The sequence below is a fragment of the Nicotiana sylvestris genome, chromosome 1, assembly GCF_000393655.2.
Source record: "Nicotiana sylvestris chromosome 1, ASM39365v2, whole genome shotgun sequence".
NCBI lineage: Eukaryota > Viridiplantae > Streptophyta > Magnoliopsida > Solanales > Solanaceae > Nicotiana > Nicotiana sylvestris.
The window spans coordinates 116,951,409-116,968,216 of record NC_091057.1 but is presented as its reverse complement, the minus strand read 5'-3'; the positions used below and the strand labels follow the sequence as shown (position 1 = coordinate 116,968,216).

At 38.5% G+C, this 16,808-nt stretch overlaps 1 protein-coding gene across 1 annotated transcript; it reads right to left on the bottom strand.

The window, feature by feature from the left end:
- Window positions 1–850: 850 nt before the first annotated feature.
- LOC104213432 (uncharacterized) lies at window positions 851–6,822 on the bottom strand. The gene is made up of 7 exons (XM_009762930.2): window positions 5,894–6,822; window positions 3,763–3,906; window positions 3,007–3,079; window positions 2,796–2,901; window positions 2,606–2,702; window positions 1,510–1,605; window positions 851–1,419 (listed from the first exon to the last, which is right to left on the bottom strand). Exons 1-7 carry the CDS (start codon window positions 6,560–6,562, stop codon window positions 1,264–1,266), a joined length of 1,341 nt encoding a protein of 446 aa, XP_009761232.1. The 5' UTR covers window positions 6,563–6,822; the 3' UTR covers window positions 851–1,263.
- Window positions 6,823–16,808: the final 9,986 nt, after the last annotated feature.

Here is a 16,808-nt window from a genome sequence, read left to right as displayed (position 1 = left end):
AATTTGAGATTTTGGAAAGTTGAAGTTGGATTTTTCAGATGACTTGAACCAGAGAATATTTAGATTAAAAAAATATTAATTTCATAAGTAAATAAGCAATCTAGGGCGAGAGATATTTCTCCATTATTATGGCATTGCTCTTTCGTTTATGGAGCAATAAAGTTTGATAGATTGAGCTATTTATAAGATTTGACAGTAAATTTGAAAATGCAGCTTCCATGCCAAGCTTGTGATTTTAATATAATTCACATGGGGTCTTATTTTAAGTGTAAATAAAATTTTCTGGTTGAATTTCTTCTACTGAATTTGAAAATACAGATTCCAGGTGACTCACATGTAGTTTATTTTGTCTCAAATTATCTTCTTCTCCCTTGGTGTGCTCATTTTCCACGTTGCTATATCTCTGGCATATGTTATTATCAAGGGCACTTTAGTCGGTCATAGCACTTATCATTGTACTTGTAATAGTATCACTTTTAATAGAATTCCCAAGGAAAGCATTTTGATTCATTTTTATATATTACAATACGAACTAATCACTAGAAAAAGTAAATAGTGAATATGATCGTTATTTATGTAAAAATTCCTTTTTCAAAGCACTCAAAGCGGTAACAAGGATATTTATTCCTTTCATATAGAATTCGACATCACATATTGGTAATAATTAAAGAATTTTACTTATACTAGTAGCAACGTTACAAACCGAAACATTAGAGATTTAAATCTTACTAATATGCTATAGCAACAACATAGCCATTATTACACTGTGGGGGTCTAGTGTGTACGCAGACCCTATCCCTACCTTGGGAGGATAGAGGCAGTTTACAATAGACCCTCGGCTCAGGAAAGATGATATTAAAAATATGTATTTAACAACTTTTTCTCCCTACAGCAATTTGCAGTGGGAAATGTAAACTGTGATTAGAGTTATACAAGAAGAGAAAATAATGCTTTATACCAAGCTGCTATTCATTTTTCATCAGTAAATGTTACAGGAATATCGAGCCCCAGTTGAACTCATATATCCTAAATCCTATGCTCTTTTTGTTTTTCTGTTAATTCCTTTCTTCCCTGGTTTAAAATTTACATCCTAGCAATGCTGTATATACAAAACATAACGTCGCTATTAACCAACCACCAGTTTCCGACCCTCTTCAATCTTCCTCAGTATCAGCTTCTTGTTAAGGCAAGGAGCGCTCCATCATTGTTGAAGCGTCATTGTATCATCTCGTACACTCTTGAACAAAATCAATCTGTAGAAAGTTATTGTGCTAGACTGCTGCCTATCGAAGAACTATCATCTCGAACTAACTCCCCGACCGGATTCTCCTGAGCCCACATAGCTGCATCCGTGTAACCTTGTTCAAATAGCCTATCAAGAATATCATCTTCTGCTGGCTCAAGCGCCCAACTGAAAAGCTGCAAATGTGGCCAAATTAGATGAGAGAAAACTTGGTATTGGTCTATCACTAGAAGAACCAGGCGATTGACCGTAAGATGTTCAAGTACCTGGCGGGGAGTCGCCCTATTTTCAGGGTTGCAGTCAGGACTTATCCCAATTCCTTGCAATCCCAACCGGCTGGCTGGAAAAGCACAAACGCGCACCTGGATACAACCAATCAGTTGTTAACTGCCTCCAGCAATCAGATGAAAAGAAATCAATATCCTGATAAGTCACTGCTGTTTCTATTGTGGAACTGACAGGTAAAAAGCATAAACTGTTAGCACTAATGGGTGTGGCCTAGTGGTCAATCGGGGAAAACCTTGGAGACCAGGGTTCAAAAGGTTCAAATCCTAACAGAGACAAAAAAAATTAGGTGATCACTTTCCATCTACCTAAACCTCTATGTGGTGGGAGGTAGCAGGTAACAAACTAACAATCGAGGTGCGCGTAAGCTAGCCCGGACACCACCATTATAAAAAAAATGTTGCTAATAAATACTGGAAGATGTAACATGAGAGGAAAAGACAAGTAGATTACTAATCAAACATACAGATAAAACCTTAAGAATTATAGGTAATCAACAACCCAGGGAGAATTGCTGAATTTACAGCTATTTGTTTTAGGCTATATAAGAGAAGATAAGGACAGGGAAAATGCATTCTGATTTCAGATAACTTATTAAACAGGAGAGAGTAATAATTTACAGTTGAGAATAATGTGTATATTAGCAACTCCAAACTAATTCTAGAGCCACAACAGACAGGGCTTCAGTTGACAACTACTTATCGGATGACTTGATTTAAATATTTGTCTACAGATGTCTGAAGTCAATTAAATAAATGTACAGAAGGTAACAGAAATATCTCTTAATGGGTTGGATTGATTTACCATCACCCTCTACAATATAAAGTGAAGTGAAGTCGGGTGAATAGACCAGGTCTTTAGCCTTTTTTTATGAACTTCATCAAAGTCACAGCATTTTCCTTAGAACTGCAAGTTGGTTATTTGAAACGTGCTTCCTCTCCAAAGATTATTTCAATGCACAGGACATACAATGGCAAAATCAATCCGCAACTGGCATACATAAATGACAACGCAAGGTAGTCATGACTAGACATCTGCAGTATAGCGGACTACTTAATTAATTTCTTCAGAAGTTACCGTCTGAGCAGCAGATGTAGGTGGCATAAACAGTGTTAGTCCCCCATCAATACAAAGTTTATTCCTGAAAAGTGTGGCTGGCCTTGGAGCAAGATATCTGTGATTCGCGATACTTTGAAGTTTTAGATTAAAGGTTTAGATTAGAGTGTGAGCTAAAAGAGAAGCTAATAAAGCCAGAAAGAATGTGTACCCTGGGATAAAAGAAGAAGTAAAGACAGCATTGATAAGATCCTCCTTAGAATCAAACTGATCAACCAATAAGCCTCTGGGCCTCCAAAGTATCTGTGTTACAGCAACTGGGATGAAATGACTACATCATTCTCAACCCAGATAAACCATATTGTATTGCATAAGAGCTTCAAAATATCAGCTTGCACGAACAAAAGTTAATCTACACTTACCACGAACTCTTCCATTGCACCTAATATGAGCATCATCTGGAAGAAATTTCTCAAGAATTTCTCTAAGAACAGCCTGGTACGGAATGACATTTTTTAGATGCTTTAACATTTAAATACCAAAAAGCTAAATACTTGTCATCAAGAACAGTACTCTAGATCTCGATGACACGAGATAGGCCAATTTTAAACATGTCAAGTTATTTTCCAGTGACATAGAAATTACAATTTTATGTGGACAAATCAAGTCATGATCAAAATTTTTATACGCGTGCCATTTAAATTTTTTACTCTTAGATACCCAATTCATACGCATTGATTGAGGCAAACACATTAAAATTATCAATTAATCTATTTCATTTTCACGACAACAACAATAACAATAACATACCCAGTAAAATCCCACCAGTGGGGTCTGGGGAGGGTAGGATGTACGCAGACCTTATCCCTACCCCGGAAGGGTAGAGAGGCCGTTTCCGGGAGACCCTCGGCTCAATAGAAGAGATAACCATTTCAGAAAAGAAACGAAAGAAGAGATCTCTAACAACAAAAGAAGCAAGAGAAGTAATAATAATATCTTAAAATACACCAAATAAGTGAAAGGGAGTGCAATAATACAATCATATGCAAAACAACAAAATAGTGTGAACAATTCTGTTTCATAGACTTTGACTGAGATCAAACCTATCAATTATCTTAAAAGATTACAATTATGAATTTATAGCCTGCACAATTAAGAAATTTTGCCATGACACTTACACCAAGGCGAAATGCTGTCCCGCTGAGCCGACAATCTTGAGCTAATATTTTGGTAGCATCTAGAGCCTCTTGCATACTCGCACCAGAAGCAACCACTGCACATACAATTGCACCAGCAGAAGAACCAGCCAGTGGCGTTGTCTCCTGGGCAAGAAGAAATATGTCGGACTGAGAAAAGTCATCTTTGTAGTCCTAATTTTGTAACCAAAATGAACATCCAACCAAGACCCTCCACCATTGTTTAATGTCCGGTATAATGTTTCTTAACCTCTTAACCTTAATCCTCTATCTCTTAATAAGCTTATTAGCAAATCAAGCTGCTTGATTATTCATGGCAAAAGCTCAATAAAATACTTATAAAGAAGGCAAACGAAAAGGTCCGTAGCAACTTAAATTCTCAAAGTATTATCCCCATTAATAGTTTATTCTCTTCTTTCCGTAAAATTCCCTTTCTTACACATCATGAAGTACCATCATAGCAACAAACATTAGGCTCAAACTCCAGATCTCAAGGGTCATACGGTCAACAACAATATCCAACAGCAGATGTAAAAAGTACTTGTCCAATTTCTTCATCTATCCTAATTCCTATGTGATGTACGGGGTTAATATACATGTCCCCGAATCCTCAAGTTCCTCCAAAGAGCAATGCACTATGAAGTGAGCTATACAAACTCAGTTTGGCTCGGACATCTGGCACTCGATTAACGTCACTCACCCATCAATAGTTAAATCCAATAAATGTGTATCAATATACTACTACTAAGTTCTTAGAGAAGTCTATAGAAGATCTTTCAACTACATTTTAATCCCAATTAGTTAGTGTCCCCTATAAGAATCCTCTCATGCATTTTGTTATATTCAAACTATCAATTCACTAACTGAAAAATAGAATGGATAAAGATATTCTTAGAGCCCGTTTGGACATACAAAATTTTTCCTTTTTTCCAATTTTTTTTTTGAAAACAATATTTGGTTATCAAAATCTTCCCAATTTTTCCAATTTCACTTGAAAATGAGAATTTGCTAGTTTTTAGTTTTACAAATTTACCCTATACTTTTAAAATTTATAAAATGACCCCATCAATTATTAACCTACGTGTTCGATAACAGTGGTAATAGCAGTGGAAAGCGGACTATGTTAGAAAATGTGATATTGATTTTGCATCTTCTGTGTATTGCACTAAAGCAGAATATGATAACAGTTAAACAATAGTAGCATGTTTGATTGTTTATTTCAAGTAGGATAATCAAATTGGGGTGGTTTTGATATTTTTTACAAGTTGTGGGGTATAAATCATGTTTCAAGATTTTGAAAAAAAGACATCCAAATATTTTGCAAAAATTATAACCAAACACAACTTCATCTTTGATTCAAATTTTAGTGAAATTCCAAATTTGAATTTTTTTTTTTTTGGAATTCATGTCCAAATGCCTACTTAGTTCTTTACATTCTCTATAAAGTTCTCCCTTTGAATGTATTTACCGGCATTTTGCTGGTATAAAACAATTATACCTCAATGAAGGAGAGTGTTGGATCAATGGTAAAGTTATTTTCGTGTAACCTATAGGTCATGGGTTCGAGGTGTGGAAGCAGCCGCTAATTCTTGCATTATGGTAACCTGTTTACATCAATACCCTTGGGGTGCGGCACTTCTCCAAACCTTGTGTGAAGGTGGGATGCTTTATGCACCAAGGTGCCCCTTTTAAAACAATTATGCCTCAACCCCAAGCTGCATTTTCGTACAATAGACCCTTGTGGTCCGGCCCTTCCCCGACCCCGCATAGGGGGAGCTTAGTGCACCGGGCTGCCCTGCCCAGCTGCATTTTGCTGGCATACATCAATAAAATACTTACATGACCTCTCAAAAGAAATATAACTGGTAAGGAGCTCAAGCAACATTCTTTTATATCCAAACGAGCTCAATAGCCTATTACTATGCTCATCGTGGTTCATCCATCTAGATTCCCACTTCCTCCACTCCCTTCTCCAAAGTCAAATAAAACTTGTTATGGATAAGCAAAAAGATTTTCTTTGGATATTATCTTACTTGATCAACTACAGAACCAAGAAAACAACAAGCAAAATTATTCAACAACCAAATACTAAATAAAGTAGAATATACCAAACCTTGATATAGCCCTTCTCAATGAGAAGCTTAGCAACCCCAAGATGATAAGGAAACAAAAGCCCAGCAGCAGAGAAGCTAAACCCAGGGCTAGTCACCGTTTTCATGCTCTTCTCAGCTTCCACATCTTTTTCCCTCTGCTCCCACACAACCTCCGGCTGAACCGGGTCCTCAACCACCGTCGCTATCCCTTCCTTTCTCCGTTCCCAAAAGTACGATTCACTCTCTTCTGCACCATTAACTATACTATTCCCACGCCTCAAAACTCGTGATGCAATGCCAAGGAAAAGCTCGCCGGTCGCCACCGCGAATGACTTCTTCTCCTCCGATGCCGCCTCCAGCGGAGGAGGGGGAAAGGGAGGTTCTTTGATGGTGGGTGGTTTTGTATTGGGGTTCGGAGGAGGAGGAGGGGGTGGGGTAGAATTGGCGGAGAAATTGAGGGTACGAAGTGGGAAAACGACATGGGGATTGGATTTAGGGTTTAGAGGAGGGCGAAAAGGACGAGGGTTTGAGAGGAAAAGGGAAGACATTGATTTGTGATTACGTTGTGAGGAAGATGAAGAATTGGAAGAAGATGTTTGGTAGGTAAAACGTTTCATATGTTTCGTCCAAACGTATACATTGTTCTTGTATACTGCTTCTTGGAACAAATTATATGTACGACATGACATGTACGACAACGTAATGCAACAGTTTATTCTGTGCTCTGCAAATATGTGAGTTTTGAGACATGAAACTCTGTTGGTTTTGCCGGGGAGATCAATTGAAATACGAAAAGAAATACTATTTCTGCAGTTCTTTTGGATTTGTTTCTTTTTCCGTCTACTCCGGCTATTTTTATTTTTTTCTGCCAGATATTTGGAGTCACTTTCAACAGAGATTCTTTTTCTTGTTTAAAAAAAGATAGTGTATATTATATGTATACACACTGATAATGGTGTCAGGTAGCTAAATATTCCAACCACAGAACCTGATCACTCCCACAACTTGATGTTTTATATTACTGGTATATTTTGAGGAAATTATTGGTTAATTGTTGTAGTTTCTCTCTCTTTTTTTTAACCAGCATGATTGCTTAGTTGAACTTGGAACACTTATTTTAGTGGCCTGTTGGATACTGAAAACTAGTGTTTAGAAAAGCTATTGAAAACATTTTTAAGATACAACAACAACACAATAAAATCCCACTAATGAAGTCGGGGAGGATAGTGTGTACGCATATGTTACCCCTACCTCAAAAGAATAGAAATATTGTTTTCGAAAAATCATCGGCTCAAAACATTTTTAAGATAGTTATCACAACAACGATTATATAATCCAAGAGGATGAACCAAAGTAGTCATACATACAACTCCAAAAAGACATCTAGAGCCACTTTCTTAGCTCATAAATGTTGACTTCAGGTCCACCGTAAACTTAATTACTCCTGTCACACCCTCCTTTTTCCGCCCCGCGTGGGGACAAAGGAGTTTTTCCAATTAAAGGACAATCGAAACGGGATTTGTTTATTTATTTCAGAGTCGTCACTTGGGAGATTTAGGGTGTCCCAAGTCACCAATTTAATCCCGAATCGAGGAAAAGAATGACTCTGTATTACAGTCCGCGAACAAGAAATCCGGATAAGGAATTTTGTTAACCCGGGAGAAGGTGTTAGGCATTCCCGAGTTCCGTGGTTCTAGCACGGTTGCTCAACTGTCATATTCGGCTTGTTTATCTGATTTTATACAATTATGAGCTAATGTGCAAGTTTTAACTTTTAACCGCTTTCGTCATTATTATTATATATTTTTTCAAGAATTGCAACATCATGGAAATACATCTCCAACCACGTCACATCAATGCACCCGTGGTTGTTGGCACATTTCAACTCTGTTGAGATTTGGATTTGGGTCACATAAATGTGCACCCGAGTTTTAAGAAAATTAAATTATTAAAAGGCGTGCCTAAAGCGACTAGCGTATCATTTACTTTGGGTAGGGCCGTGAAATTTTGCTAAACGGTCCATCCCGAAGTCTAAGCAATTTTAAAGCAAATATTTACCGAGGGCCCCACAATTTTGTATTTTTATTCGGTGAGGCTCATCTCATTCTTATTTTTTAAAGGAATTTGCAACGTCATGGACATGCATCTCGGATCACGTCACAATCAATGTACCCGTGATTAGAGACACATTTCGACTCCGTTGAGATTTGGATTTGGGTCACATAAATGTGCACACCCGTATTTAAGAAAATAACATTATTAAATACGCGCCTAGAACGACTAGCGTATCATTATTTTGGGTAGGGCCGTGAAATTTGCTAAAACGGCTCCTCCATAATTCTAAGCGATTAAATGTACATTTATTGAGGGCCCCGCAATCTATACATTTCATTAAGCGAGGCTCATCTCATTTATTTTAAATGGACAAATCTTAAAATGACTACATTTTTCTATAAAAATTAGTCTCTAAAATAAAGAAAGAAAATTCTAATTAATTACTAGCTTTTTATTATTTTAAGAAGACATGACATGCTAATTGCTTGATTAATACAAATATTGATGAAAAAAGAATTTTACTCTTAATTTCGAAATTATAAATAAAATAAAAATTCAACAACTAATATTCAAAATAAACAAAATATAGCTAGATTAAAATTCAGCATTGTATTTTTTTAAAAAAAAATTATTGAGATTAATTATTCACAATCATTTGAAACTAGATTTAACCATAATTACTAAAGCTTATTAGAAAGTTTATTAGACTTAAACGTTCTCTTAATCTTGCTTAAGCTCAAGTCATGCCTTAATGCCTAATTTACGATGTTTAATTTAAATTCGTGTCTTAGCTAAATTTAGCTACTTGTTCATGATCAACCTATAATCTTGAAGCCTTCATAACTAGTGAATTAACCTATTTTGCCGAACTGATTTATTACAGACTAACTTATGATATTATTTTCTTATTCCAGTTATTATTTAGTAATTCATGAAATAGCTTAAATACAATCAACAAAAGGAACAAAGAAAAAAACGAAATTAAAACTTCAAATTTTCATTCTTCATATGTATTCACGCTTCATATTTCGGATTACAATAAACAGCTTTTCAGTTGTGTACCTGATATTGGAAGCAAAAGAAAATGAATATGAGAATCAGCAGCAGCAGTAAAATCAGTACAACACAGCAACAATAGCCCAGCAACAGTAACAACCCAGTAACAGACCGGTGGAGTAGTAATCCAAAAAAACAAAAGCTTCCAGCTTTTATGAAACAACAATTAATTCTGATTTCAACAACAAAAGAAAACAAAATATTTTTTTTTAGTTTTTTTTTTTATATTTGAAAGCTTAAATATTTTTCGGAATTTTCTATCTCTTAAATGTTCAGCCCTTTTCTCTCTCTTATTTTCAGATTTGTTTTTCTCTCCCGTTTTTTTCTGTCTGTCTATCTGATTTCAAGACTTCTACTTATATCTCATCCCATAAATCTTTTAATCAATTAAAATCAACCCATTTTCTCTACCAAACTCATTATCTTCCCACTCATCCCCATTACATTAAATAAACATATCACATCACCCCATTATATTTTGTCCCCCATGCCTAACATAAAATAATGCAATATTCCCCCCACTAAATTTTGTCTTGTCCCCCCTTTATATTAAATAACCATATCACATCCCACCTCATTTCATTTTGTCCCCCATGCTTCAAATAAACAATTACAAAATGTACAATTCCTAAACTACCCCTCCGACCCTATTACAAATTACTATTTTACCCCCGAAAGTACTATAAATTACCAAACTACCCATCAGCTATAACACATCAATTAATCAAACTTAACCAAAATATAGACAATATGATTAATTTCTAACAATGTTCAAACAACAAATTTCATGAACATGAATTCTTCAACATTTCAACAACAAATCACATGAACATGATTTCTTCAACATTTCAACAACAAATCACATGAACACAAATTGAACAACAAAGAACAACTAAAATTTGATTGAACAATATTTTAGCAACAAACAATCCTATTTTCGGATTCAACAACAACAACAAACAAGTATATTTAGATTTCTAAATTCAATCATATTGAACTTAAAATCCACTCTAACAACATTACAACAAACAATTCTTATATTAAACTTTAAACAAGATTATGAGACCAATTCAAGAAATAATCACAAATGATAAACAAGAAATCAAACTATACACATTTCGGATTCAAAATCAAACAAACATAATATGAACATGAATTAAATCTAAAAATAAAAACGACGGATTCAAATGACTAAAACCAACATACTTCCCTTATTACAACTAAATTCTTTTAGGCAAATGACAAAACAAAAACTAAGAAGAAATAATTATGAATTTAAACTTGAACTTAACAATATTAACAATTTCCGGAAAATACATAAAATACATTAAACAAATTGAAGAAACAATTAATTAAACTTCAATTTGTATCTAACTAATATTAAACTAACAAATATTCACTTAAACAATAATACAAACATGAAATAAACATGAAAACAACTAATTAAACTTCTATTTTGAAATCTGAAAATTAATTTTAACAAAGCACATGAACATGAACAAACTAGAAAAACGATTTCAACGATGAACAACGAACAAAACAAGAATCAAATATTTAACGATTTTAATTTTGAGAAATATAAAAACGAAAATGGACAAAATAAAATTCAAAACAACTAACCGGATTGAAACGACGAACGACTAACCAATGACGAACTCGAACTTAAGGATTCGGCTGAAACAACGTCGAAGCAGTAGCAATGGAGGTTAAGGAGAAACCGCGGCGACATCCGTTCGGAGCAGCCATGGCTGCTCGTCGCAGCTGGACACGGGCAGCAGTTGACGTGCTCGGAACAGGAGCAGCTGGTCGACCATGGCAGCATCTCGACATGCTCGGAAGTAGCGGCGATAGCCGCGGTCGATGAAAAGATGACGCAGTCGCGACAGCAGCCATGGCAACGAGCGTTGACGAACACGAAGAAGAAGTAGCTGGATTGTTGTTCATTGGACGAAGAAGATGAAGTGACGACACATGCACAGCTGCGTGAACAGTAGCATCAATGGCTGGACGCGAGGAGGAAGCATGATGAAATCGACGAGGCATCGATGGCGACGAGGGAGCTCCGAAGGCGATGAAGTGAAGCTTGTTGGGTCTGTTTGGAGAAGGTTGACGCTGCAACAGTGTGTGTGTAAGTGTGATGTTGGGCAGCCATGGTTGAGCTTTGAGGGGGAAGCCATGGATGACCTTGGAGAAGCTTGAGGAAGAAGAAGAAGATAGGAGGGGGGGCGGATGACTTCCTAGTCTTTTTAGGGTTTTTTCTCCTTTTTTCTTTTGTTTTGTGTTGTTTGTAAGATAATAGGGGTGTTGGGTTATGGACTGGGTCGACCCAGTTCGAAATGGACTGTTTGGGCCATTTTTTGGGCCTATGGCTTGAAATCGAAGAAGAGGCCCAATTCCGACTTTCTTTATATTTTCGCTCTCTTTTCTTCTTTTATTTCTCTAAAACTAAATTATAAAAATACTTAAACTATTATTAAGAATTAAATTAAGTTATAAAAGCGCAAATTAACTCCCAATAACAATTAACGCACAATTAAGTAATAATTAAGCATAAAATTGTATATTTGGACATTAAATGCTAAAAATGCAAACGATGCCTATTTTTGTAATTTTTAATTTTTGTAAAACAAATTTAATTACTAACAATTGTAGAATTAAATCCTACATGCAAAATGCGACATATTTTTGTATTTTTTATTAATTTAGCAAATAAACACGCACAGACAAATACAAATAATTATTCAAAATATCACAAAATATCACAAAATTGCACACCAAAGAAAAATCATTTTATTTTTGAATTTTTTGGGAGTAATTCTCATATAGGGCAAAAATCACGTGCTTACAGCTGCCCCTCTTTGCCCGAAGACACGAAGGGTTTTCGTGCAAAGATAAAGCGAGCGATTTTTGCCCATCCGAGTACTCCGTGTGAAGCATTTTTTTTTTGAAAAAGATTTGACCGAACCTTTGCTTCAAAGGTTTCCTACATATCCTGGGCTAAACAGGAATCAGGTCAATGTAGTTCGGGAAGTTTTGGTAGCTGGGACTACCGTGGGACTGCAATGTTACTGTTGTTGCATGCTATTACTACTGCTTACCGATCTCCTTGGTTCACACGTTGCCGTGAGCTGAGCAATGAACCTGCTGATATAGTTCAGTCTTCCCAACAAACTCATCACCTCGGTTTTGTTTCTTGGAGGTGTCAACTCCTGAATAGCTTTGATCTTTGACGGGTCTAATTCAATACCCCTCCGGCTAACTATAAATCCCAACAACTTCCCAGATGGCACCCCGAAAGCACATTTCGCAGGATTGAGCTTAAGATTGTATCTGCGAAGCCTTTGAAAGAATTTTCTCAAATCTCTGACATGGTCAGATTGCTGTCTAGACTTAACGATCACATCATCCACGTATACCTCAATTTCTTTATGTATCATATCATGGAAGATAGTTGTCATGGCCCTCATATAAGTTGCCCCAGCATTTTTCAAACCAAACGGCATGACCCGATAACAATACGTTCCCCACGGCGTGATGAATGCCGTCTTTTCTGCATCTTCCTTATCCATTAGAATCTGATGATAACCCGCATAACAATCCACAAAAGAGCCAATATCATGTTTGGCACAATTGTCGATCAGTATATGGATGTTGGGCAGTGGGAAATTATCTTTTGGGCTTGCTTTGTTAAGGTCTCGATAATCGACGCACACCCTGGTCTTGCCATCTTTCTTTGGCACAGGCACGACATTGGCTAACCAAGTGGGGTACCGTGTAACCTGAATGACCCTTGCCTCAAACTGCTTGGAGATCTCTTCTTTGATCTTCACACTTATGTCTGTTTTGAACTTTCTCAACTTCTGCTTGACAGGGAGGAGTGCTGGATCAGTGGGCAATTTATGAACCACCAAATCGGTGCTTAGACCCGGCATATCATCATATGACCATGCAAAAACGTCTTTGTACTCATGCAATACTTTAATTATCTCCTCCTTGAGTTGTGGATCCAAATGAACACTTATTTTAGTTTCCCGTACATTATCTTGGTCCCCTAGATTAACTGCTTCTGTGTCATTTAGGTTAGGTTTGGGTTTTTCTTCAAAGTGGCTTAATTCTTTACTAATTTCCTCATAAGCTTCATCATTATTACAATCCATCCCATCATCACACTCGATCTCTTGTATTATTACTTCTGAACTAGATTGGCTTTTAAAACTGGGCCGAAGATTCCTCATGCATGTCATGTCATTGATATCAGCATAAAAAGAACTGTACAAAGAAAAGAAAAGAAAATGGAAAGAGAATTAGGGACGAAGAAAATTGCATTTCATTAAACGTAAAGACAACAAGGTTTTAACTCATCCAAACGGACGGAACATAACAACTGGATTACAAACCCTGGAATAATCCAGGTGACAAAAAGGAAAACAAAACCCACTACCACGACTCCCTCCGAACTGGAAGAGGAGTAGCTTCCCAATTGCTGATGTTAGCACGTGGTCCGATGTACTGTATGTCTGCTCTGCTTGACCCTTCCCCGGCCTCAACCATGTTTACTTCAGCAAATACTTTCTCAAACACCTTATCCAAATTCCCATCCGCCTCAACTAACGAACCCGATATCTTTGCCAATGACTGTTTCTTGATATTCGGCCTGACGAAGGACCTGGACAATCGAGGAATTGGTTTAGGGAGCACCCAAGCTTTCTTCTTCAATTTACGGGCCTTTCTGACATCTGCCGCTGTTGGTTTGAACCCTAACCCGAAGGTGTCCAGATTTTTGGGCAAAGACACAGGTTGAGTAATGCCCTGCAGTTCAACCCCCAAACCCTTCCCGGGCACGAACCCGTTATTCAACATTTCTGACACTACCATGACGGTCGCAGCTGACACCCTGGGACATGGCATGCTTTTACCCTCAGGCACCCTGCTCACCGGAACCGTGTCGAGGATCTGATACACCCATGGCCCCTTATCATCTTCGGTCTCTATAAAGGGTACAATGGCATCATTCACGGCGCATGTGGGATCTTCCCCATGTAACACAATTTCTTGTCTGTCCCACTCGAATTTGATCATTTGGTGTAGTGTGGAGGGCACGGCTTTTGCTGCATGAATCCACGGTCGACCCAACAAAAGATTATAGGATACTGCAGCATCCAACACCTGAAATTCCATCGTGAACTCGAATGGGCCAATAGTCAATTCGAGTACAATATCCCTTACTGTGTTTGTTCCCCCTCCATCGAACCCTCGAACACAAATGCTATTTTTGCGGATTCTATCCTCATCAATCTTTAACTTGTTCAATGTGGATAACGTGCAAATATTAGCGCTCGACCCGTTATCGATTAGTGCCCGAGTAACCATTGAACCTTCACATTTGACCGTCAAATAGAGAGCCTTGTTGTGTTCTGTGCCTTCCATAGGCAATTCATCATCAGAAAATGCTATCCTGTTCACTTCAAAGATCTTGTTGGCAATTGTCTCTAAATGGTTTACTGAGATTTTGTCAGGCACATGAGCCTCATTCAATATCTTCATTAAAGCTCGGCAATGCTCATCAGAGTGAATTAATAATGACAACAACGAGATTTGGGCCGGTGTTTTTCTCAGTTGCTCAACAATGGAATAATCTTGTCCTTTCATCTTTTTCAGAAACTCTTCTGTTTCCTCTTCCGTTACAGCTTTTTTAACTGGCACTGGATTGTCTTTTGCGCCCTTAGCTTTTCTCAACTCTTCAGGGGCGAAACAACGTCCTGACCGGGTCAGTCCCTGTGCTTCACAACTTTCTTCCTCAATTTCCTTTCCTTTGTATGTCACCACTACTTTGTCATATTTCCAGGGTACGGCTTTGCTATCAACCATGGGTAACTGGACTACCGGTTTTATGACAACCGGTTCTACATAGACTCCCTTCACAACCACCACGGGCGTGGATACTGACCTTGGTACCACTATCTTGACTGGCTCCTGCTTTTTCTCGGCCACAAACGGTCCCTTTCCCATTACTAGCACTGGCTTGTTCTTCTACTGCTTTTAACTGAACCACTGGCCTTGCACTCACTGTCTTTTCTTTGGTTTCCGTAGAACGAATCACCATAACCACCTGCGAAGGTTTCTTAGGCTCTGCCCCCTTATGTATCAGTTCGATCATGTTGGCCTCATAATGCGCTGGTAACGGATTTTGATTGATGTTCGGGGCCTCTGGAGCCTGTACCTCAATACGGCGATTATCAATGAGCTCTTGGATTGCGTTTTTCAACTTCCAACATTTTTCAGTATCGTGCCCCGGCATCCCTGAGCAATACTCGCAGCTAACAGAGTGGTCCAGGTTTCTGGGAAGAGGATTTGGTGCTTTGGATTCAACTGGGGTCAGCATCCCCAACTGTTTCAATCTGTGGAAAAGAGAAGTGTAAGATTCTCCCAGCGGAGTAAATGTTTTTTTGTTTGGGGCCTTCTCATTTCTAAAAGCTTGGTTTGGGCGGAAGCTGGTTCCTGGTCTGTTAGCCCTGGGAGGTGGATAGGTGTTTTGTGGGTGTGGCTGTGTATTTTGGGGACTTGGTGTACGCCATTGCGAGTGCACTGGGGGTTGAGTGTAGGTCTGGGCGTGGTGAATAGAAAATTGTGGTTCTGGTGGTGGATAATAGTGTTGCGGTGGACCATATGGGGTATATTGATAGTTTGGGTGATGGGGTCTGGGTTGGTTGTAGTAGAGTGGACGGTTATTGTGCCTGGACCAAACATTAGCTTCAACTGCAGCAACTTCTTTTTTCTTCTTCTTCCCCAGCACACCACCAGTACCGCTTTGGATGGCCTGGGTGGTTGCTTTCAACGCCGAGTAGCTCAAGATCTTGTTAGATTTCAATCCTTCTTCAATCATGGCTCCCATCTTTACCACTTCATTAAACGACTTCCCGACAGATGTCACTAGATGACCAAAATAGGTAGGTTCCAATGTTTGCAAGAAGTAATCTACCATCTCACTCTCCCGCATGGGAGGATCAACCCTTGCAGCTTGTTCCCTCCAGCGGAAACCAAACTCTCTAAAACTTTCCCCAGGCTTCTTTTCTAGTTTCAACAATGACAGACGATCAGGGACTATTTCGAGGTTATATTGAAAATGGCCGATGAATGCCTGGGCCAAATCATCCCATGTATACCATCGGCCGGGGTCTTGCCTCGTGTACCATTCTAGCGCTGACCCGCTCAGGCTTTGCCCGAAATATGCTATCAACAACTCATCTTTTCCCCCAGCCCCTCTCATTTTGCTACAGAAACCACGCAGATGGGCTACTGGGTCACCGTGCCCCTCATATAAGTCAAACTTCGGCATTTTAAACCCCGCAGGCAACTGTACATCAGGAAAAGGGCACAAATCTTTGTATGCGACACTAACTTGGTTTCCTAAACCATGCATGTTCCTGAAGGATTGCTCCAGGCTTTTGACTTTACGAATCACCTCCTCTTGTTCTGCATTCTTAACCGGTTTCTCAACTTCTCCCGGGATTTCAAAATGGGGAGAGGAGGTATATGGCTCAGGCGCTTTGAAAGTGGGTTCGGGAGGGTAATATTGGGTGTCGTGAGCTTGGAATAGCGGCTCACTGGATGATCTATGTAGTGGAGCTGGGGGAGGTGCCACAAAGACGGGAACATTTGGTGGAGGAGGGTTTTGAGTGGGTGGTGGAGCTTGGGAATCATAAGCCTCTCTTCCCTGATAATAGTGATGGCTTGGGAAACTTGTTGAAGGACCGGGAGAGGGGTATTCCGGCGTGTGTACTGGTTGGAGGGTAGGAGTAACGGGTAGTTCTTGCCCCTTCTGGG